The 25,847-nt window shown below is 42.2% G+C and overlaps 1 protein-coding gene across 2 annotated transcripts in view; it reads left to right on the forward strand.

The window, feature by feature from the left end:
* The window catches only part of LOC142464677 (P2X purinoceptor 6-like), a 65,876-nt gene that overhangs the window by 4,565 nt on the left and 35,464 nt on the right, over positions 1-25,847 (forward strand). For both annotated transcript variants that reach the window (XM_075568051.1, XM_075568052.1), the window contains exons 2-5: positions 399-552; positions 7,417-7,488; positions 8,994-9,069; positions 20,062-20,155. In XM_075568051.1, coding sequence (XP_075424166.1) covers positions 399-552; positions 7,417-7,488; positions 8,994-9,069; positions 20,062-20,155 — 396 coding nt within the window. The remainder of the gene's footprint in view (positions 1-398; positions 553-7,416; positions 7,489-8,993; positions 9,070-20,061; positions 20,156-25,847) is intronic.

Genomic DNA, 25,847 nt, shown 5'->3' on the forward strand with positions numbered 1-25,847 from the left:
TCGCTCGTTGGTGGGAGCAGGCGTCGGGTGTACTCGGGGGGGTTCCCCGTTTATCCGGGGCTAATTTGGGGCACTCCTGTGGGTCCCACAGCCACTTTCCCCGCAGTCCTGCACGGAGCGCTGTAGCCGTGCGACCGCTCTGCCCGGCTGCTGGCACGACCCCTCCAAAATACACTAGTTTAAAGATGTTAAAACCCTTCTAATGTATTTCTTTACCATGGGAAAAATAAAGTTTAAACATTAGTTCAATTTTGATTTTAAACAGGCCACAATCCTTACTTCACTTTTATCCTAGCCAGGACTGCCCATTTAACTAAAATGTACTAAAATATAAAATAAGTCATAATTTAACACATAAAACTAAAATTCCAGATGTCTCTCTTTTCTCTTCCAATCAGGTGGGTATTTATAACAAAGAAGGGATACCAAGAAACTGATTTTGATCCACACACTTCTGTGATAACAAAACTCAAGGGCGTTTCCGTTACCAAGAATTTCAGAAATTTACAAGACAGACTTTGGGATGTAGCGGATTTTGTGAAACCATCACAGGTTTGATCGTTTCTCTATTCATTCTTGGCAAATTGCTTTGTGTAGATGATGCTACAGAGTCTTTAGTGTTATTTATTTTTTTAAAGGTTACATATCATGTAAAATGTAAAACAAAAATGGAAAGGACCTTTTTTGGTAAATACTCTTTTTTTCAAATGGAAAATAATAATAATAATGTAAATAAAATAATAATAATGTAAATAAAAAGTAGTTGTACTCAGCATCCCTTCTACCATCTCACTTCCATCTCTACACATGGAATACATGCAGTCTATATGCGTTATACAGTATTAGCACTTAGCATAGAAATTCTTTCTTCAAAGAAACTAGATTCCTACTCTTCATTTAGTTATTTGCAGTGGTGAACTTTCCCAAGTAGTTTGATATCGTATGCTTTATTTTAGGGTCAGGGTGAAAGTCCCAGAGGCCTCTGTCTTGTAACTTGTTTTTCATACATTGATACAGCTGAATATATCCTGCACTCCTTCAAAGAACATGTGAATCAGAGGCCAAACTAGTGAAAGAGGATCCCGGTCCAAACATAATTTGGACGCCCCTTAAGACTGTGAGGGCCCGGTATTTTTTGCACCAATAAAAGTTCTGCCCCTGATCTAAATCTATTTTACTTTTATTCTGCTTATAACAATTTTCCACTTTACATAACAAAAAAAGTAGATAAAGCTTGAACAACAGTATATAATTCCAGCATAATGTACAACCGTGAGCCTTATCTGAGTGAAGGATTGGCTTTAATATACACGATGTAAGTTAGATGAGAGCAGGTCACAGTATTAATGATGCTCCTGTGTTACTTGGTAACACTGGTCTATGAAGCACCTTCCTTGTGAATATAATTAAAAGAATGCTATCTGCAGAACTCACCGTGCGGTGTCACGTTGCCATGATAACGGGACGCCTTATGGCACTGAGGCATCACGTGACATCCCGTTGTCATGGCAAAGCGACGCCATTGAACGTCACGTTGCCGTGTTGATGGGTGCAGGGGGAGATGATGGCACCACCGCCCCCGCTCCGAGATTTCACGGGTAAACCCATAGCCCAGAGATACGCGGCCGAAACCCGTAGACTCCAGGTCAAACCCGGAGTGTTGGCAACCCCTGCCAGTCACTCACATGATTTACCTTTTTTGCTCCATATCACATCTGCCTAAATAGCTTGAAGATGCATTGCAAGGTATAAGCACGTAAATCCACTTCCAAGCTATCAGCGACACTATTGGGCCTATGTATCAAATTCTCCAAAATGAGGCAAAACGTGGAGCAACAAATAGTAAAACAATTGTCCCTCTTTTGCAGCTGGGAGACATTGGGGAGTCATGTATCTCCCGGCTGCAAAACTGGGCCCAAAAACTCAAAACAACTTTGGCAAGGAACAACTTTCCCATTGAAAGAAATAGGATTTTTTTTCTTTAAAAAAATTTTTTTTCTATTCCTGTTTTGCATCTGTGAGACTGGAATAAATGACCTTTTTCATACATAATCCTCTATATGTTTGGATACCGATGTGGTTGATGCACCAGCATAAAGCGTGAATACAAGTTTATTTTGACGTATTACTCAATTTTCTGCTTGCATTTGTGTCTTATGTAAGAAACAGTTTCAAGTGTGTGACTCAAATTGCTTGCCAGAAAAGTTAACGCCAGGAGTCACGTTCGGCGCACCCGTGACTTGCATACGGGACGAGGGTTAATACACAGCTTGCAAGCTGGCCCACTTTTCGCATTCGCAAAGGTCCCTCAAATGAACAATATCCCCCCTCAATCCGTACCCATATTCCATCTGTCACTGACAGCACACATGAGCACATAATTTAGATATGCAACCATATCATGTCCTTTCTCTATTACAGGGGTGTATTGGGATCTGGATTTTCAGGGGGCATGACAGTTAGGGGTCCCGCACTCTCCCCCCAGGCATTTAAATTAAATGTCGGGGGACCGCACAAGGCCTCTGTAACACACTTACACACCTTCCTGTGACGCATTGTCATGGTAACCCGGCGTGAAATGACGCAGGGTCACGTGACATCACGTTACCATGACCCTGCACGTCATTTCATGCGGGGGCTGAGCAGGGGGGGGGTTCGCAAGGCGCCGAGGAGAGCAGGCTGGGGTGCGCACGGGGAAAAGTTTGCGCACCCCTGCTCTAATACTTAGACACTCATGAGTCATATCGATAAATTCCGGTGATTATGTGATATGATAACTATATACAAATATATTCGGGGACAGTACAAGGAGCATTCAAAATAACTATTCATTCCACGGGCAGTACAAAGGACTCTGGGCCATCCCTTAAGGTTGGAGGAAAGGAGATTTTACCAGCAACAAAGGAAAGGGTTGATCCAGGAAGTAATCTGATTGCCAATATTTGGAGTCAGGAAGCAGTTTATTTTTCCCCTTGTGAGATATCATTGGATGATGTGTCACTGAGGTTTTTGTTTGCCTTCCTCTGGATCAATATACTGTAAGTACAGATACTGTATAGGATAAAGTATCTGTCGTCTAAATTTAGCACAGGCTGAACTTGATGGACGCATGTCTTTTTTCAACCTCATCTACTATGTAACTATGTAACTATGACAGATGTCACAAGACTAATTTTGGCCATCTTGCTCCTAAATTTGAGTGACAAATGGATATCTGTCCTTGGCACCTCTTACCCATGCAGTGTGTGGTCTTATTGCATCCGTCTCCTTGCAACGATCACAAATATGTAATACTAACCAAAAAAACACCCTAAACTAAACAGCGCTTAACCAATAACTAATAATGTGTGCATGTGAGCTACAACAGTGAATAATAATAGAAATAACCCTGTGTTATTATAATGGTATTAACAAATAACAATTGGTCTGAAGCTGCCACGATGTCCCAAACAGTAAGTATCTCAATAACTTACATACAACAGATAATAAAGGCAAATAGGGAAAGCTGGCGCTCAATGATTACACAGTCCACGAGATAATGTAAAGTCCATAAGATGGTAAAGTCCTATGGGATGACCTCCCCTGAGATGTCCAAATGATGAATTATGCAGACGCTGACGAATACTCCTAGGAGAAATAAAACAGGCACACCATTGCGCTGTATCTCTGGACTCGAACACACTTAGGCAGACAATGATAATGCCTACTTACACAAATTCCGTCAGGGCAGTGCAGTGGAGAGAATCTGTACTTTAACCACTTCTTGGCTGCTGTCACGAATCCCACGTGAGCTGCTCTCCCTCTTTTTTTTTGTTTCAATTTTTTTTATTGTTTTTAGAGAGATCAACAACATATAATGAGCATTGTTTTACATACACTGGAGGAACATTGACAATTGTGGAAGTTACAATAGGTATCACCAATCATTCATCTTTGCTTAAATAAAATGTTTGTTTTATCATGTTTATTGCATCATTATCATGTGTGCCCGCAGCTTGGGTTTTAGTAGGGAAGCAGCCGCTTCCTCGTGTGTCTCTCATAGTGATAGGAAAGAGGAGAGAAGAGCAGTGAAGAAGAAGGAGGAGGGTGGGAGGGGGGAACGGAGGTCCACTCCACCTGTTTAGCTGCTCTCCCTCTTAACGGTCCAAGTGATGTCAGATGACCCCAACAATGCTCACAGATGGCCCCATAAAGAGATTAAAAAGCATAAGATAGTGTAGGATGTACCAAACAATTTATTAAAAATGGCCAACACAGCCAAGTGAATACTCACATAAAAATGTGTTTAAAATCAGCACTATAGTGCTGTATGTGAGTATTCCCTTGGCTGTGTTGGCCATTTTTAATAAATTGTTTGGTACATCCTACACTATCTTGTGCTTTTTAATCTCTTTATGGGGCCATCTGTGAGCATTGTTGGGGTCATCTGACATCACTTGGACCGTTAAGAGGGAGAGCAGCTAAACAGGTGGAGTGGACCTCCGTTCCCCCCTCCCCCCCTCCTCCTTGTCATGGAACAGGTATACCCCTGTCTACACTTCTGTTTCACCCCCCCCCTGTTTCCTCGCAGCCCTGCTTGTCAGCTTTTTAGTGCCAGCTGTATGTGTTTGGCTCTGCACACAAATACAGTGCCATTTCCCCTCACCCAGCAGCTTGCTGTATTAAAGATGCAACATTATTGATACATGTTGTAGCTCCCCCAAGACACTCCTGTGAGTTGTTATGGCAGCCCCAGCCTTTCTCTCTAATGGGCTAGTCTGCTTTCTCCCCCTCTGCTCTGCCCACAGATGGTCTGTCCCCAGACTATCTTACTACCCAGCATACATTGCCATTTCCTTTCCACCATTTACCTGGACTCATGAGTACCTGGCTGTAACCCATGTAATGGTGCTGCAGGATTATCTTTTCACCTCCCTTTACTACTTAGCACACACAGAGATTTAGACCTTCTGCACCGACACACTTTATTCGAGCAAATACCCAGTATGTACCTGGCAGATACCTGGAATGCGCCGCTCCTCACCTCTGACAAGCCCCGTTGCGTTTGCCTTCCCAGCCTGGGTTCATGCCTGGCTGACGGGCGGCTGATCTGTTAAATGATAATGATTAGGATTTAATAGGCTGCAATGCTTCGCGTGTCTACCAGATGGCATAAATTCATGAATTGTAATGCAGTATATATATATATACTGTGCAGTATTGCAGCCAGCGGGAATAAAATGCTTCAATCCCTGCCTGGAAAATACCTCAACGCACTCGGGCAGAAAACAGTCACAAACCTCAATACACCCGGGTATACCCGAATTCGTGGGACTAGCCGAGCTCGAATAAAGTGTGTCGCCAGTGTACACCTCTACACAAGCAACTGTTTTTCCCTGCTTTCTCCAAAATAAAGTAAGAAAAGAAACAGACCTTGTCGTGCTTAGAAAAGAGGGCGAGTTGACACTATCTGAGCTAAGTCATCACCACGTGACCCTCTGGCTTCCAGAATACTCCTTCTTCTTCACTGCTCTTCTCTCCTCTTTCCTATCACTATGAGAGACACACGAGGAAGCGGCTGCTTCCCTACTAAAACCCAAGCTGCGGGCACACATGATAATGATGCAATAAACATGATAAAATAAACATTTTATTTAATCAAAGATGAATGATTGGTGATACCTATTGTAACTTCCACAATTGTCAATGTTCCTCCAGTGTATGTAAAACAATGCTCATTATATGTTGTTGATCTCTCTAAAAACAATAAAAAATTTGAAACAAAAAAAAAGAGGGAGAGCAGCTCACGTGGGATTCGTGACAGCAGCCAAGAAGTGGTTAAAGTACAGATTCTCTCCACTGCACTGCCCTGACGGAATTTGTGTAAGTAGGCATTATCATTGTCTGCCTAAGTGTGTTCGAGTCCAGAGATACAGCGCAATGGTGTGCCTGTTTTATTTCTCCTAGGAGTATTCGTCAGCGTCTGCATAATTCATCATTTGGACATCTCAGGGGAGGTCATCCCATAGGACTTTACCATCTTATGGACTTTACATTATCTCGTGGACTGTGTAATCATTGAGCGCCAGCTTTCCCTATTTGCCTTTATGATCACAAATATGTACCGGTTATTATGCAGAATAGAAGACATCACATAATATTCTCATTTTTGATAATCAATCAAATCATTTTTTCCTCCAACTAAGCGGTGACCTGTGGGCCTCCTCTCTCTGGGATGCACAAGTGATCATTTACTTTCCTTCGAGGCTAACAAACTAATATTTCACACACTAATATCTTACACACTAACTATTCCCATGACCAGTTATTTATATTATTTGTTATTTATATGATTACCATGTGTATTACTACTGTGAAGCGCTATGTACATCAATGGCGCTATACAAATAAAGACATACAATACAATATACAATATCTGGTAACTTTTAGTGATAGCTCCCCCCCCCCACCCAATTAAATCCCATATGAAAACCAACACAGACCCAGGAAGTCTTGACCTGTCATAAAACCAATATATTGTATTTTTAAAATGAAACTGTAGCTACATAGGTATTTAATCCTGAGTTCCCAAGACGTAGCTACTGCGCCATGGACTACTGATGCCCTGTGTGCCCCTAGGCATAGTAACTACGTTAAAAAAAAGAAGTTTCTCTTAGGGGAGATTGCGTCCTGCATTCCTATGGGGCTCAGGAAGTGATCTGAAAATATGGTGAACAGAAGGGGGTGGCTGCTCCCTTTCTGCTCCGTCATCAGTGATGGTGCGATCATGTGACCGTTTTGGAGAGCTGTCACGTGACCGCTTTGGAGAGCCGTCACGTGACCGTTTGTAGAGCTGTCACGTGACTGCTTTGGAGAGCTGTCACGTGACCGCTTTGGAGAGCTGTCACGTGACAACTTTGGAGAGCTGTCACATGACCGATTTGGAGAGCTGTCACGTGATCATGAATTCCGGAGGGGCCGTGGGACTCTGGAACCGCTGCCCTTCTGCAACTCAAAGGGTTAAATGATAGTCCACTCTGGTATCGAGGGGTTCATCGTAAAAAGGGAATTTAAAAGTAAAAGCATTTTTAAGTTAAAACTAATACTATCCATTAATCAAGCTCCAAAATAAAGTTACAAATAATACAGCAGAAAACATCAAATGTAACGTGATAATATAATTTTTTATTATATACAATTTTTTTACATTGTAAGAATAATAATGAAAAACATATTTGCCAAAAAAAATTCAAACCATCACCCGTAATTATAAACGAACTATTCAATATATATTCTTCATACGTCCATGCTTAAAAACATTTTAATTTGTATTTATTGTTTTTTTTTAATACAAAGCAGAACGTAATAAATATTCTGGTGAATTTACAATGTTTTTACATATAGTATTAATATATTGTGAAAAATACTTTATTATAGGGTGAAAATGTCCTTTTCTTGGTTACTAATTTTATAGCGACATCAGGACAAGTGCAAGGCACCTGTCCCGAGGTAAGAACGCAATGTCTTTTGTGGTTATTCGTTCAATGTTCGTGAAGCTGTTTTGACCCTGTAGAAAAGTAGATTAGTTGTAGGGTTCTTCATAGATGAAATTATAGTCTACACTTGAAGAGGACACCTATGAGTTTTGGAAAGCTCTGTACACTATAATTTCATCTATAAAGAACTCTCATGTTGGTCCCTTAAAAGGTATCACAATTTACAATGAATCTGCTCTTTGGTGTTTAAAAGGAAGTAAAATGGTCTTATATCCCCCGGGAGCTGTGAACACAATGTGAAAGGAAGAAGACAGCAATGATAAAGAACATTTATGAGCCCCTTCACATGTCTGATACAGGTCCACAAACCTGGCATCCCGTAATCGTACAGCATACTGTACTGTGTTCCACTGCAGTAAAGGATTATGGGTAAAAATATGCAAATAAACACTCAGTGTGTCACTTTTGGCTACTTACCCGCTGTAACATAGGTCCCTATAAACTTATGCCTGCTGTTTAAAGCAAAACCTGGGTTAAATAAGTGCATGATCAGCAAACCTACTAACGAAAGGAAGACAGCAAATCCCCCTTCTGTTTGCAATGTCTGTGGCCACTTTGTAACCATGTGATCGCATGTTCACAATACTGGAAGCTCCATGGTACTCAATGTGCCACAGATTGTACATCATGCAAAGCAATAATGATCTCCATCAGTCATTCCTTCATCATGTGAGGAAGGTGAGGCAAATTGCACAAAATAATAATAATAGCAAGTTCTTGTATAGCGCTGCTAGTTGTATGCAGCGCTTTACAGAGACATTTTGCAGACACAGGTCCCTGCCCCGTGGAGCTTACAATCTATGTTTTTGGTGCCTGAGGCACAGGGAGATAAAGTGACTTGCCCAAGGTCACAAGGAGCCGACACCGGGAATTGAACCAGGTTCCCCTGCTTCACACCCAGTGCAGGATATTATCTTGTTATTGAAATGAGGCAAGAAAATTCCATGATAAACTCTTCAGGCAGCCCTACGCTCTGCAGATTTTGGTGGCAATGTATAAAAGTCTCCCAGCTGCAAAATTGGGGTGAAGCAATAGCACTAGAGATGTATTAAATAAATGAATCTACAGTGCTCCCAATGGGATTTTTCTGGTGATAAATTGAGTGCAATTTATTTGCATGACCTTTTGCACCACTTCTAGAGCTGGGAGTCTGATACAAATCCCCCCATTGTCTACTTTATTTCTATTTCTTTCTAACAAGATGTGTGTGGCTGGAAGTTTACAGTATGTTTATCCTCACTGTACTGTTTATCAGGATCATTTTAAGGAATCGCTACTTATCTGCCTACCTTCTTACCAAAAATATGTGGTTTATTAAAATATATAATTAATTGTTTTTGCTTTTTAAACACAGGAGTTGGTCACTATTTCCACGTTAATTGTTAGTAGTGTGTCTTTGGATAACCCGCATGTTCATGTTACCATGCATTCCTAGCAATGTATATCCCTATTTTACAGGACCCTCTGATCGTAGATGGCAGATGTGGGGAAGACTTAGACTGCACAGTAAGCGAACCTGTGGTGAATGGAAATGGTAATTCAGGCTACAAACTGCTATTAGAACAGCAACCCCCTCACCAACATACGTCATATTTGTTATTGGTGATGTGATTGTATGTTTACCTCTTCAATATTTTCATGCAGAATTTAGTTATGTTTCATAGAGGGTCTGATACAGCAAGATAAAGAGGAGTGTGTTTTGGCGCTATACTATTTATTTACATATCTGGTGATATTGATTCATATAATCTTTAGTACTTGGGAGGCTCTATCTGATATGTCATGCAAATAGACAATAGACAATGGGAAAGGAAACTTCAAGGAGCTGAGAGGGGTGTTTGGGGGAGTGAACAAGATGTGGTCATTGTGATGCTGTGGCATGACTGAACAGCTAAATATTCTTCCGTCCTTCTCAACAAGGAAGAAAAGATATGCTATGAAGAAAAAAAAGAGTGAAGTATACAGGAAGGTTATATGGATGGGTCTAACATACTTTCTTAGAGCCTTTGACCAACTCAACAAGATATATTGAGTATGCAATACAAATAAAACACTGAACCAAACACTCTGTCTACCATTTTGAATGTTTGTTTCACAATTCAGATATGTTTACAAACTTTCCGAATGTAAACTGAATAGGCCAAAGGTACCAAGGGAAGTGCAATACATACTTATACAGAACGTACAGATGCAGCGGCCGTTATTCGAACAATTCGCGCATAGTATACCTCGGAATACCCATGTCATGGCGTGTGAATTCTTCCAACCTTAAGATGCGTGTTGACTCGTGTTTTTATTGTGTGCAGAAAATGGCATTTTAGCGTTGTCTGCAATACCGTTGAGAAACTCAAGTGGGCAATCGCAAGTTGTTGTCTTAAAAATCTATGTAATAGCAATTCAACCTGTCTTTTATTGCCGTATAGTACAGTTCTTCAAGTGTCTGTAATTGTAATTTGAAGATTAACGTTACCTAGTTCATACTGTATAGTGTACATGGGAAACAAGTCCTTTCTGAGGCTCTTTAGCCATACACAGATTAAAAATATGAGCACACATACAGTACAGTAACAAAAGTATTTTGTACAAATTAAGTGTTGTATTTGTACAGGATAATAAAGGGAAAAGGAGTAATACAAAAATACAACGTCGCTTCTTCTTCCAAATGTAAAATATTTTTCCGCTCATGCGTGTACAGTATGTCTAATTGGAACTTTGTTGAAACGCATATGCGTGTCATCACATTTAGGCACATGCGTGTATGTCTCATTGAAACCTTGTCGAAATGCATATGCGTATCATCACATTTAGGAGCATGTGTGTATGTCTTTGAACTACATGTACAGGTATAATCCTGCACACCCGGATGAGTGTGATACTGATTCCACTTTCTGAGGGATTTGGCGAGAATAATTTTTTTTTCCTTTTATATATATTTATATATGTTTGTCTAATTACAATTTCTAGTTCCACATGGTTTATATATAGATACATACACCACACCAAAACCACAAACACCCATGATCAGAAGGGGGAACAAAAGATTTAAGCAAGGGATTTACAAAGAAGCGAAAGATGAACTTCTGATTAATGATGGAGTTATTAACATTTCTAACATTGAACTGACGAGTGATGAGATCTCACTGCTCAATAAGGGGTTGAAATTCTCCCCTGATACTAATTTCCAAATATTTAACACAGTAGTGGATCTACATAAATTTGTTTATGAAATGTACTCTTAGGCAATTTTTCAGTAACAAAGATACTTCTACTTCTGATCAATCTGTGGCTGTAGATGGAGGATAATATAGAGTTGATGGATGATATGACTAATACCTTTTCTTTCAGAGAATATTGTACTATTCAAGACATGGAGGAACTTGGTGGGTTTGATTCTGAAGAACCCGACCCTAATACATTTCTTGGTAGGAGGGATTCGGGTCTGAGGAAGAGATCCCACTTCTTTCCCTCATTTATTAAAGGTAAATTTCTATAGACCTTTGAGAGTCTCGTTGAGCGAGATCTTATTCTTCTACATAGAGGATTTCCGTTTGATTTCCCTAGACATATTCATTATGGGAATAATCTCACTGTGGGAGAGCGTCAAGCGCTCAGGAATCTTAAGGCTAATACTTCTCTTGTCATCAAAAATGCAGATAAGGGGGGGCGGTTGTAGTGCAGCATAGGGACGACTATCACAGAGAGGCTCTTTGCCAGCTTGGTGATACTTGTTCCTATGCTGTTCTGCAATCTGACCCAACCCCGAGATTTCTTTCTGAACTCAGGGAACTTCAGGATGAGGGATCTATGCTGGGTGTCCTTAATGATAATGATATGGAATTCTTATATAACGCTACTCCTACCACGGCCGTGTTTCACCATCTCCCAAAGATTCACAAATCGTTGTTCTCCCCCCCAGGGAGACCGATTATTTCCAGCATTGGGTCTTTGGGAGATGGTGTCTCATGGTACGTGGATCGTTTCTTACAGCCCATTGTACGTTTGTTACCCACTCATATCCTTGACAGTGGAGACCTTCTTAAACAAATTGATGGTATTACATGGAAAAAGAATGATCTCTGGGTTACACTTGACGTAACCTCGCTCTATACCATGATATCTCATTCCCAAGGGGTGGCAGCTGTTCGCTACTTTTTATCACGTTCAGATCTAGCACCTGCACAGGTTGCTTTCATTTTGGATTCCATTTGGTTTCTTCTTACTCACAATTATTTTTTGTTTGATGGGGTTCACTATCTCCAGACATGTGGAACAGCCATGGGGACGAGCTTTGCTCCCTTATACGCCAACCTTTTCATGGGTTGGGGGGAGTCGTTCCACGTGTTTGGAGATTTGAACATTTATAGGGAGCACATTTTGTTTTATAGACGTTTCATTGATGATTTATTATTTATTTGGGAGGGTGATGTTTGCTCATTGTTATCCATTATCAACACACTTAATTTGAATGACTTTAATTTACATTTCACGTACACTTTTAATTATCACCATATACATTATTTAGATTTATATTTATACATTGATAATTCACTTAATATCCACACGGATGTTTATCGCAAACCGAATCCATGCTTTTTTGCGTGCGAACAGCTGCCACCCCAAACCCCTAATTAGGGGCATACCAAAAGGGCAATTGATACGCCTGAGGCGAAAGTGTTCTACGGAAGAGATATATAATGCTCAAGTTAAAGATCTTTATGATAGATTCATTGAGCGAGGTTACGCTCATATTAACCTTATTAGATCCTTTCAGGAGGTCTCTAACATGGATAGAAGGGAACTCCTTAAACGGCCCCCTAAAAGATCCTCACTGAACGATTGCCCTCTGTTCATTACTTCCTATAGTAATCAAGGAGAACAGATCAAACAGATACTAAAAAACATTGGTCCATTCTATCTCTGGACCCTGTTCTTAAATCCATATTGTCCATGGGTCCTAAAGTAATGAAAAAAAAAGTAAGGACAGTGGCTAATTCACTCTCACCAAGTCTATTCAGAACAGTTACCCATGAGAGAAAGGGGGGGTGATAGACAGCACTCTGACACAATGACTTAGCAAGGTTGCAGGGTGCACGGAATAGGAAGGGACCCTAATTCCCTTCAGAAGTACTAAAAAAACAAAAGATAGTACCAGCACTCTCTGTCTCACAGCTACAGATATAAGCGAATACCAGTGTAGGGAATATGAATAATTAATGACACTAATAATAAACTAAAAATATAGCAACAATAGCCAATACGCCAATGCAAGAATAAATACCACCATAGAGCAAAAATAAAAGGGGGTGGAGGGGAAAGAAGGAGAAGGGGAAAATAAACATGAAACAAAAGGAAAAAATCCCAATAATGGAAAAAGGAAAGCAAACTAGTTTGTAATGTAATAAATGTAAAATTTGCAACAAAATTATTCAATCTAGTACTTTTACCTCCACTGTAACTAGGACCAAACACAGAGTATTGACATTTATGAATTGTAATTCCTCATTTGTTATTTACCTGATTACATGTGGATGTCAATACGTTGGTCGGACTACTAGTTGTTTAAAGATAAGAATGATGGAGAACTTTAGACTTATATCAAATGGAGATCTCAATCATCCGGTCTCGAAACATTTTTCTAATTGTTCAAAAGGGGGTCCTAATAATTTTTCATTCCAGGGTATTGAGATTATTGCACCCCCACCAAGGGGTGGGAATAGGACCCTTCAGTTGGATCGACGTGAGGCATTCTGGATCTTCACTTTGAGGACCAGGGTGCCTCACGGGATGAACATTGATTGGGATCTTACCCATTTTCTGTGATTTTTTTTGATTATTGGTTGATATGTGTTTATACATTCGGTATATTAATTGATGTGTGTGTGTATATATATGTATATATATATATATATATCATTATTCTCTGCTTTCGTTAAATGTGCCCATTTATATCAAACCTCATAGGCTCTTTGTGTACACAATAGGATAGTTGATTTGTTCCATGCTAATTGGGATTTTATTATGAATATTAAATGTCTTGATTAAGGTAATTTTTAATCTGTGATCCATGATTTAGATTATGAATGAGTTTTGGTTAATTTCTACTTTACTTTTCCTTTTGTTTCCTTTTATTATTTTTTAACTATTCTTAATATTAACTTTTTCGTGCAGTCTCTGTAGGGATAGTCATATGTCTGTTTAACTACTGTGTAATATATTACTGGATAAATTAGGATTTGTTTCAGTTCAGGCCAGGTTTTTCCTTTATATTTAGACACTGATATGGCTCCCTTATGTATGTACTGTAGGATAGAGGGTTTTTCTATACCTTTGTGGAACTGGATAGGAATATGTTTATATATTGTACACCAGCCCTAACATGCACCTTTTATGATTAAGAGATATAATATTAAAAAATTTTTTTTTAATTATTTTCTGATCATGGGTGTTTGTGGTTTTGGTGTGGTGCATGTATCTATATATGTTTTTCTAATTACAATTTCTAGTTCCACATGGTTTATATTAACAGTACATTTCCTTCTTGGTTTATATTTAGTTTTTAATTCTTTATTTTCCATTGTCCGTTTATGTAGTTTTGATTAAAGTTTTCTTATTCAATGTTTTGTCATCTTACCCAATCATACTGCCCGTTTTGATCCACACCTCACTGGTGCGACTCATGCTTGGGATGCACAGTGATGACGCGACCCGATTTCAGGACGCGCAGTGATGATGTCATTTCAGGCCGTTTTTGGCGCAAAATATTTTCTGTTAAATACTATGCTGTTGTATGTTCCCCCACACCTTGAGAAAGTCCTGCGGGACGAAACGCATTGGTGCATTCTCCTACCCCGTTGCAAAGCTGATTTAATAAATACTTCGATTTTATTGTACTTGGAGTTGCCCTATTTCATTCCATGCACTCTTGGTGCGGATGGCTGTGCTCCTTCCGTCCTTCACCTTCTGATCTACACCTCTGAGGATTGCACGCTGAAGAATTCATCCTACTTGGAATTAACACAGTCAGGTATAGAGCATCAGCCCTTTTATTATTACCTCTCTAGTGTGGGATTGTTTATTGATTATGCCCCATGGGTGAATTATGTCTCAATAGGGACCATTGGATGTGATAGCTGTGTGGGCACCACTAGGTCTCCTTGTCTCCCTGGGATGAACATCTCTGTTACTTATACAGTTATTCTGAAGTTTGGATTAACTTGAATAGACTTATGTTTCTGTGAGCTTATTTTGTGATGCACCAACTCACCACATATCTATCTGCTACACATGTAGTTGACAGCTGATGAAGCTGGAAATCTTTTTCGTACATGCCAGCTTGTTGGTACCTGTATGTGAAATCAGGCTGGAAATTTTGCAGGTATTCCGGCGGGGACAGGTAGCAAGTATTGCCATTCACCAGGTTATCACTGACGGTCGGACCGTTATTGTAAGCCGGTGCTGGCGCTGTTGCCAGCGCTGTTGCGGACGCTGGCACATTGCTGGATTGGGATTGACGAATTTAATATGGATTAAACCCGACCTTTCTCCTTTTGCAGTTGCCATGATCAAACATACTGTAAAAATCTGGGACCATACCCAAATACCCTCTTCTATCTCCAGGTGCAGGGTCGATGCAAAAAAACCCCACTGATCATTACTTAAGATTTGTCTTATTAAACGCTTCCACCCACGAACGTCGGGTGAAAATTTGTAAAAATCATAGTTCAAAATGAAATATTCATATATTTCTGCTACAGTCGCCATGTTATCTGCTGCAGCATTAATTGCAGAACATATTAAAAATGCATAACTAAAGTCAAGTTTTCTATACGTGTACGGTGTACACATGGTGTACAGTCCAGTCTGCAATTGTACAAGGATACTGTAGGAATGTAGAAAAAATCACAGAGCATTGAGTTTTATAAGTTTTTATTATGAAGCGCCTAAATTTGATAACGTCTTCAGCGTATTCAAGGACCAAGGTCGATTCACAATGGACCACTGTGGTAGACTTGCTTTTATCTGGTTTTTAAACTACAAATTGACACAGTAGCACAGTAATGCGGCATGAATACCACGTGGAGTACAGCAGCGCACACGAAAACGGCTCTGTGATTTGTTCGAATAACGGCCGCTGCATCTGTACAGTACAATAGATACTTACAGTACGTACATACAATACATACTTCTTTCATTGGGTGGCAAGAGAACATTGCTACAGCAATTTTGGTATTACAGTGATGAGGGTAAAGGAAATGTGAATAAAATATTATTTATATATACAGATAAAAAATCAGTGATACTGTATCATACTGAAAACATTTCAAAATATTTTTAACATTGTGAAAAAGCTATTGTAATCATATTTTTAAAATATTTAAAGAATATTAATACTAAGAAAGTAGAAAAAAAGGGCTTCCAAAAATAAATCCATGTTTCTTTCAATAGAAAGTGGAACTATAAGTTTGTCAGTAAAAACGTGGCGGTACTGTGAGGTTGCAAATAAAGTAGTGTTACCCCCATCCTCCATTACCACCACACCTCGACCTGTCTCTCTAGAGACCCCCACACTTCGAGCACCCACACACCTCGACCTGTCTCTCTAGTGTAATGGTGTTTCCTACCCCCCCACCCCCACAATCACATATAGGGGCCATTACAGGGTATGTGGTGCTTATATCTGCTGGCAACAGGAGGGCCGAGTCATCCGCGATGACTTGGGGACACAGGAACAGGCTTCTGGGATTCATACCCCACTTAATACTTAGCAGTGCAGCGCCTCCATCTGCCGTAGGCTCCATGGATATGGAGATCATCTCCCACGGTAGAACTTGTACCTCTCCCCCCAGTTATATCACACACCAGGCTGGAGGTATATTGCCAACAGGAACGGTTTATTACTACACACTCTGCAGTAACACAACAGGTACTCAGCAGTCTTCTGCTAGATACAGTCTCTTGGCTCAGTTATCACTGAAGATAAGATGGTCCCTGGACCGCCACTACAGGCCAAGGGCACCCTCAGCCATCCTAGCTCTTCCCCACCTCCCTATCGGAGGCAGAGGTATTGGTTCACACTCCTCCCCGTAGGGAAGAGCACATGGGAAGGCCCCAATCTCAGGCTCCCAAACGTGTGACCTGCCTTCCTCAGAGGGAAGGAACAACCTCCAAATTTAGGGCGGTCCTGCCCTTAAGTACAGCCAGAAGGAGGACACCCTGTTGTCCCAGCTACAACAGGATGTACCACCCCCTGCTGTCATTCAAGTGTAGTACCAAAGTAGAAGGGAAAAACCCCATACCAACTACTGGCAAGCCAGGGTTTACTGCCAGCCCATTGGGTAGAATAGTAGCCAGGGAGTACCCCGCTACACTAGAGAGAGAAACCTCCACACCTCGACCTGTCTCTCTAGAGAGAGAGACCCCCACACCTCAACCTATCTCTCTACAGAGAGAGAGAGACCCTCACACCTCAACCTGTCTCTCTAGAGAGAGAGAGACCCCCACACCTCAACCTGTCTCTCTCTCTAGAGAGAGAGACAGACAGACAGAGAGAGATAGATAGAGAGATAGAGATTCAGGACTTCCACTTAAGGGAGAAAGGTTTATTGGAGAAAAGATACAGATCAACGTTTCTGTCCAAAAAGGAAGTAAAAACATATAACAACCCCCAGAGAACACCGAAAAACAGCTAGCTAAGGACCACTGATAGGTTGCTATGGGAGCAAAGCTAAACGGTGTCCCCCTAGTGGTGAAGAGAAAGATTTATGTAGAACAAAAGTTGCCCATGATAGGTATGTATAAGGAATGGGAAAAGGGGAGAGACTACAAGATAAGAGCCAAAACATTTACTACAATAGGTGTAGCTATATCAGAATTAGAATTGGAATCAGTAGGTGGGAACAAGTCCCTGACAGTCAATGAAAGAAAGTTATATAACAAGAATTATAGGCTAAAGCAGTAAAATTCCGGGCATTATTGAAAACCCTGCTCTCTGATTGGTTAAAATTCCGGGCATTATCCAATCAATAATGCCCGGAATTTTAGCAGCTTTCAATGTGTAATTTTCAATGTGTTTATTCCAGCCAATCAGCTTTCAGAACAGCTGAGACAGGGCAGGGGATTGGTCATAATAAAGTAACAGCTCTGAGACAGGGCAGGGGATTGGTCAGGAAGTATCAGCCACGGGTTGACTCCTCCCCCTACCGAGCTAACAGATTTTCTGAGCAGATTCAGTTGAATTGGGGATGGGGAGAGAGTCTGCAAAGTTCAGTAAGTGGCTGCATTTTTTTATTGTGGCTGCTGTGTGTGTGTGTGTGTGTGTGTCAGTTGCAGTGTTTATGGGTATAGCAGCAGCAGTGTGTGTATGTTGTGCTGTTGTATGTGTTTGTAGCAGCCGTTTGTGTGTGTAGAGCGGCTGTGTTGTGTGTAGAGCTCCAGTGTGTGGGTGTGTGTGTCAGTAGCAGTGTTTATGAGTGTAGCTTGTATGTGTAGCAGCAGAGTTTGTGTGTGTAGAGCTGCTGTGTTGTGTGTGTAGAGCTGGTGTGTGTGGAGCTGTTGTGTTTGTGGAGCTGCTGTGTTGTGTGTGTGTAGAGCTGCTGTGTTGTGTGCGTGTGTGTGTGTGTGTGTGTGTGTGTGTGTGTGTGTGTGTGTGTGTGTGTGTGTGTGTGTGTGTGTGTGTAGAGCTGGTGTGTGTATGTGTGTGTGTGTGTGTGTGTGTGTGTGGAGAGAGCTGCTGTGGTGTGTGTGTAGAGCTGCTGTGTTGTGTGTGTGTAGAGCTGCTGTGTTGTATGTGTAGAGGTGCTGTGTTGTGTGTGTAGAGATCCAGTGTGTGTGTGTGTCTGCGCCTGTGCGTGTAGAGCTGCTGTGTTGTGTGTGGTGTGCTGTTGTGTGTGTGTGTAGCAGCAGTTTGTGTGTGTGTAGATCTGCTGTGTTGTGTGTTGAGCTGCTGTGTGTGTGTAGAGGTGCTGTGTTGTGTGTGTGTGTGTGTGTGTGTGTACACAGAGGGGGCGGCAGTGTGTGGATATAGATATCTGCAGTGTAAGAGTATATAGAGGTGGTTTAATGTATTTACCATTTTATTTTAATAAAAAAATCTATATAACTATACAAAAGTGTCTATTATTTATGAAAATAAGTCTACATTTAGCTTATAATAGTAATAATCCCCCTCAGAACAGGACATTACTGGCCAATAATGCCCTGGCTGGGTTAAAGTCCCTCGGCTTCGCCTCGGGCCTTCAACTCTTCCAGCCAGGGCATTATTGGTCAGTAATGCCCTGTTCTTCGGAGATTATTACTTAAATATAACGGACAGCAAATGCAATATACTGTATACCGGAATGTACCAGGAATGGGGTTGGTAATAGACACCAGTAAAAGTAAAGGATGGAGCTAACCAATAAGGGAACAAATCCCCAGCCAGATAGCAAAGAAAGTATTATATGGACTCAGAGCTCAAAAGGGACTTTCCTTGTTTTGCCTTTGGTTTGTCATCGGGAACTATTTGGCCAAGCAGCCTCAGAGAAGCCACTTGCTTTTTTGTACTTAATATATTCTGACATTATTTATTGTTTGAATTGTGTGCCTTTCTTTGCTTTATTCCTCCCCCCCCCCCCCGAAACCACCCCCCCCCCGACAGCTCGGTGCTTTGGACTGTTTAATGTTGGTGTATATTAACCATTATGATTTTTCTATTACCTTTATTATTCATACGCCCTTTTGAACTGAGTCCATAGAATAATTTCTTTGCTATCAGGCTGGTGTTTTGTTCCCTTACTGTCCTCGATTACCAACCCCATTCCTGGTACATCCCAATATATATTCCCTTTGCTGTTTGTTACATATCTTTCTTTCATTGCCCATCGGCAACTTGTTCCCACCTCCTGATTCCTGTTGTCCTGTTGTCACTCCCCAATTCCATTCCATCTTGGGCAACTTTTCTTCTACATACAGTATCTCTTTATCTTCTCCACAAGGCAGAAACATTCAAGCATTGGCATGGTTCCCATAACAACGTGGTTAGCTGTTTTGAGTGCGCCTTTTTTGGCACTCACTGAGTGTATTTATATGTGGTCTTTTTTTTACTTCCTCCATGGACACATTTGGACCGAAACATTGATCCGCATCTTGGCTTCAATAAACTCTTCTGGCACAAATTGAAGGCTTGTGAGTGGCCATGCCTCCTGCCTACCTTGTACCAGGCTGCTGCCACGGTCAATTTTTAAGAGTGCGTACATTTTTATTTCCCTAAAAACACCAGCAACTCAAGTATTTAAAGATCCAGGGGTCCCGGGAGCAAAACATGTTTCAGTTCTGGAATAACCCTAACCCTAAGAATATTAATGAAAAAGAAAATCAGGTAGGCAGGATTGCGGTTTTAACTAAAATAAATAGATTTGATTAAATATTAGGATGCAAGGAAATCATTGTCATGTAGTTGATTACCAGGAGGGAATACAATTTAATTTAAAAAAATGCTATATAACTTTATTTTAGACGTTGAAAATAAAGAGTCTCTGGTGTTTTGCAGGTATAAAAACTGGGAAATGTGTAAGGTTTAATAATACCCATTCCACTTGTGAGATTTATGGCTGGTGCCCTGTCGAGAATGGATCATTACCCAGGTAAGGCAAACATTAAATACGTGATACAAATATATGGGGTTGAACCCTTGTTCACTCCTGGTTAATGCTTCTCAACCCGCTTGTCGGGACACCACAGCCAGGTCATGTTTTAGTGACAACGAACCAATCACAGGTTCACATATAAGATGAGTGCTTGGTAATTCATTGGTTATTCCCAGAATCTGCTCGGACTAGGGTTCCTTGAGAAACACTGACGGTTAGATGCTGCCACTGTGCGTAAATAACACGTTTTCACATTGTCACTGTGTTCTGCTGATTTTAACATGAAAAATGCGAGTAGCCAGACAGATAGGGAAATATTATTTAAGCATAAATTTGCTACGTGAGGGACCAGCCATGCGCAGCTAGATCTTTTGGCAGCAATAGGGTCAATAACCTCTGCCATTTATAGCGGCTTAATCCTAATGTCAGCACTAGTTTCTCCATAACTCCACTGCACTAATTAACTAACACACACTACAAATACATTCATGTGGGCCGATTCACTAAGCAGTGCGCTTTGCGCCCGATTGGGAAATTTGTAATCCAACAATAAAAAATGAAGCCAGACGCGGGATTCACTAAGAAGTGAAGCGCATTGGTTAGGTGCGGGAAAAACATGCCGGTCGCGCCAGCTGCTTTTTTTCCGCTGCTATTGTGCTTGAAAATCTAAATCGCGATAGCTGATAAAAAAAAAGCTGTAAGATCTGCAGAGAGAGACGCCTCTCCCTGCACAGCTCTTACAGGCGATCTCCCTGCACACAGAGAGCCGCCTCTCCCTGCACAGCTCTTGCAGGCGATCTCCCTGCACAGAGAGAGACGCCTCTCCCTGCACAGAGAGAGACGCCTCTCCCTGCACAGCTCTTACAGGTGATCTCCCTGCACAGAGAGAGCCGCCTCTCCCTGCACAGAGACGCCTCTCCATGCACAGCTCTTACAGGCGATATCCCTGCACAGAGACGCTGCGTCTCCCTGCACAGCTCTTACAGGCGTTCTCCCTGCACAGAGAGAGACGCCTCTCCCTGCACAGCTCTTACAGGCGATCTCCCTGCACAGAGAGACGCTGCGTCTCCATGCACAGCTCTCACAGGCGATCTCCCTGCACAGAGAGAGACGCGTCTCCCTGCACAGCTCTCACAGGCGATCTCCCTGCATAGAGAGAAGCTGCCTCTCCCTGCACAGCTCTCACAGGCGATCTCCCTGCACAGAGTGAGCTGCGTCTCCATGCACGGCTCTTACAGGCGATATCCCTGCACAGAGAGAGACGCGTCTCCCTGCACCGCTCTTACAGGCGATATCCCTGCACAGAGAGAGACGCTGGGTCTCCCTGCACGGCTCTTACAGGCGATCTCCCTGCACAGAGAGCCGCCTCTCCCTGCACGGCTCTCACAGGCGATCTCCCTGCACAGAGAGAGACGCTTCTCCCTGCACAGCTCTTACAGGCGATCTCCCTGCACAGAGAGCCGCCTCTCCGTGCACGGCTCTCACAGGCGATATCCCTGCACAGAGAGAAGCTGCGTCTCCATGCACAGCTCTCACAGGCGATCTCCCTGCACAGAGAGAGACGCTGCGTCTCCCTGCACGGCTCTTACAGGCGATATCCCTGCACAGAGAGACGCTGCGTCTCCCTGCACAGCTCTTACAGGCGATCGTGCATTAAGAATATTGATTTTGATCATAGTGCACATGAGCAGGGAGCGGGGGGGAATGAGGGGTGTATTTATTTGAAAGTATTGTCTGTTGTGTTTTTGGGCACAGGATTAGTACCGCAGGCCAGCGGGGACCCTGGTCTCCCGTTGGGATCACCCGAGGGCCACCCGCTGGCCTGTTGTATTAATTGTATGTTGATAAAACGTAAGCAAGGATTTTATTCATGGCTCCATTTCTTTTGCGCAAGCCTTTATCTGGTGCAAAAATCTGGCGTGCTTTTAAAGTACGATTCACTTATCACTGCTTAGTGAATCGCGCTGACTGGCAAAAAACGGCGCGTTTGCCGTTTTTTGCCAGACCGGATGTATTTTTTTTGCCTGGCTGAAAAAATGCCTTTTATGGCCGATAAAGCACTGTTATCGCTGCTTAGTCAATTGCGCAGCAGGCAGTATCGGTCTTAAAAGGCATTTATCGTACTTAAAAGCAGTTATCACTGCTTGGTGAATCAGCCCCATAGACTGTCAGATACACAGAGACATACTCACGGACACACAGTATGAAAGAATTATAAACCTACACACACAAACGCACTCAGGAGTGGCAGAGCCAGCCCCCCACCAGGTCATGGCTCGCATCTGTGGCCAAGAGAAAAACTAAACGTGTTAGGAACTAGGAGGTCCCTGGTTCTCGGAAGACCACTGATCAGGGGGACACCCCAATTCAGGTAAACTGGAGAAAAAAGCAAGCAGGTGGAACTGCAGCTTTAATTCTAATATATACAATGACACAAATTTGCAAATTTGCACTAGTCAATACCCTCCCCAGGTATGACACTTCAAATGCTGGTTTAGGCCTGCCCCATGATAAGGCAACATAGTACCCATCCAGGCTGCAACTGCAGGCTAGGCCCTGCGCAGGAGATTAACCCCAACACTGCCTGTTCCTATCAGGAATTATAGTGTTGAGGCCTGTAGAAAGCTATATGCCAGGAGCCAGGGGCACTTGGCTACACAGGCAAGAGAAAATGCCAGTTTTTATACTCAATTAAGGTCCACTGTCTTATGTATCAGTATACCGTACGTGCATTGTAGGGGGTCACATGTATATGGTGTGATGCCTGTCCTGGACCTGCCCTGTTATGGGGCCGAGTTACAAGCCCTTTCTCCCCGGGTATAAAAGCTGACACTCCACGAAATTGAGTGTGCTGATTATGGGACAGCGAGATACCCTTTTCCCTACAAGAGGGTCGAGGAGATTGGGAGGGGCTCTGGGGGCCTCAAGCCCCTGGGGTCTGCTCCCGGGCTGGAGGACAATCATGCTGTTGTACAATAAAGCTGCAGTTAGACCAACTATGGTGTGTGCTTGTTGGAGAGGAGTATGGCCTGTGGGGACCATCCTGCACTCAGCAGGATCCTCATGGGATGGAGGCGCTGCAATGTAAGGAGATGGAGAAAGCCTGCCCTGCTGCTGCTCCCAAACTCCAGCTGCGGAGCCACCCAGACCTCCTGAACCAGCAGGTCAGCAACAGCATCGGGGAAACATCCATGTAGTGGCCGGATCTTCCGTGGCAGGGGGGAACTGGTGCTACACCTGCTGAGCGATCTGTTCTCCCGTGATCAATAGGTGAAGATCCTGCATCCCAGGGCACTCAATGTGGCCGACTATTTCAAAAGAGGAAGTGACGTGACTTCCTAAATGGTTGCTATAGCAACCCAACAATGCTTACTACATTAAAACTCATTCAAAAGAACTTAAAAAGTTTTTAAAAAATAAGAAAAATAATGCAGTAGGTATTGGCAAATACTACAGAACAGATTTGAAAAACAAACACACAGGATTTTGAATGAAATGCTGCTTACAGTATGCAGATTGATATAAGCATGTTCCAACATATACATATATTAAAGCTCATATTGGGCTTTTCTCACAACAACAAATTAAAGTTTCACAATAGACAGAACTGTTTATGCCAATAGTTTTTGGTTTGTTAAAACATATTTTATTTATTAGTTGCAAGTTCTTTAAATGGGATTGTCTTTATTATAAGTGTAGCCCCCTCTTGGATGGTTACTGATTTCTGTGAGGAATTAACTGGGTGGGATCACTCAAGGTTTTCCCCTCCTCTTTCTACCCTATGACCACTTATGTCACCATAGGAAGCACAAAGGGTATTGTGACAAACGCCCCTCTTTTGTAGTGCCGACGCCTGTCTGGGTTCTTCCTGACACAGTCTTCTAGGGTTATTTAATACAAAAACAGGATCATGCAAAGTATTAAGCTGCTTAACTCAGGCTTCTGCCTGCTTTATTTTCATCCAAGTAATGTACTGCAGCTTTAACATGTGAAGGTTAGAGGTACTCAGATACTTTCATTCAGCAGTTCACACATTTCAGTGTTACAGTATTTCCCACATTGTTATTTCAAGTAAAAAAGAAACCAAATGATATAAACAAAATCCTATCCCTTTCAGGGATCTAACTACACATAGAATCAGCCTCTAACTGCTGCTGGGCCAACTAACCTGGTTCCCCCAGTTTAAAACAATGCCCTCTCAATTAGGGTCACTAGATACAGCATAGTCCATTACAAACAGTAATACATCTTTGTTTGGCTTATCTGTTTTGTGGTGGGTACTCGGACCCAGGTGTCCGGCAAATCCTCTGGGACTGTGATACTTGGAGGGACCGTCAACCCCGAAACTGGAAACAGGGGAGCAGCGATACCCCCAGCCTCCAGGCTCTAAGGAGAGAGAGTGAAATGCAAAACCTCTCTGCTCTAAGTACCTGTGCATGTGATTAGAAGAGCAGGTGAGGGAGAACTAGAGCCATTGTAATCTGTGGTCTGGATTTTCCATCCAGCTGCCTGAGTTAATGGGAAGATGTGGAACGGATCATTTTTAACTATTCCTGCACTTTCTGACCTAAAATGGGGCAGAAAGCTGCCTAACATCTTTGGACTATGTCACATATCCCCCTCCCCAGCTCACACCTACTGGGGTGAGCGGCCATGGACCTCACTGAGGTGAGCGTCCTACCTGAAATACTTGAGCTAACTCTTCAGAACAACATTAAGTATTCACATGACACGAATATGAACTTCATTATATAATTTACCAACCGAAAGGGCCATCAACCCTGTATATTAATTTGTAGTTTAGCTACATTTTCAACACAGAGAACCAATATAACATTGTAACATTGACAAAATGCTTATTCTAGAGGTCTAATATACCTTAACTACAATAGCTTATTTGCATAGTTAAGTGTCCGTGACATAGTCCACACGTGTAATAACAAACAAAAAAATCGGTCAATTCCCCAAACACTTTTTTTTTTTTTTCTTTGACTTCCAGTCCATTACGTTTCCTGACTTTATTTCATAGGCTGCTGCAACCTGCAAATGACTGGACTGTTTCTTTAGCCTCTGACAGAACTCTGGGGCCGGATAGTCTTTGTCTTTATATTGTGGCCCAGAATGGCGAGATCCGGAAAAATTCAAGGCCAGCGTTGACCTTCGTCGCTTTTGCTTTGCAACCTTTGAACCTTTATGGTACTTCTTACTGCCATGTATTTTCTCAAGACCATCACTCTCAGAGATTTGGGATTTACCCTCTGGGGCAATTATATGGTACTTAGAAGATGAAGCACTGATTACCTTGATGGGGCGCTCACTAACTCCGGCTGTACCCTGAGGCATTTTACCTTTGCAGCTGGCAGGCATGTAGTGTTGGGCCTCTCTTTCCTGAGGCCTACATTTATTAAGGCGGAAATACCGCTGTATAACCAGTGACGCATTTCTCAGGGTTTGATAGCGAATCCTGTTCTGTGTCATCCTAGTCAGAGACTGGATCTTTATAGTTGCTCCTTTCATAATGAGGAACCTGTTTCGTACCATGCGGGCACGGTAGAATGATTGAAGTACACAGGCTGCTTTATTCCGGCGATTAAACTGACGAATTTTCATCCCTCTGTAGGCAGCCTGTAGGATGATAGTTGCGGCGCGTTTACGCCGATAATTTTCTCTTTCCCTTCTTCCTTGGATA

Source organism: Ascaphus truei, chromosome 13 (assembly GCF_040206685.1).
Source record: "Ascaphus truei isolate aAscTru1 chromosome 13, aAscTru1.hap1, whole genome shotgun sequence".
NCBI lineage: Eukaryota > Metazoa > Chordata > Amphibia > Anura > Ascaphidae > Ascaphus > Ascaphus truei.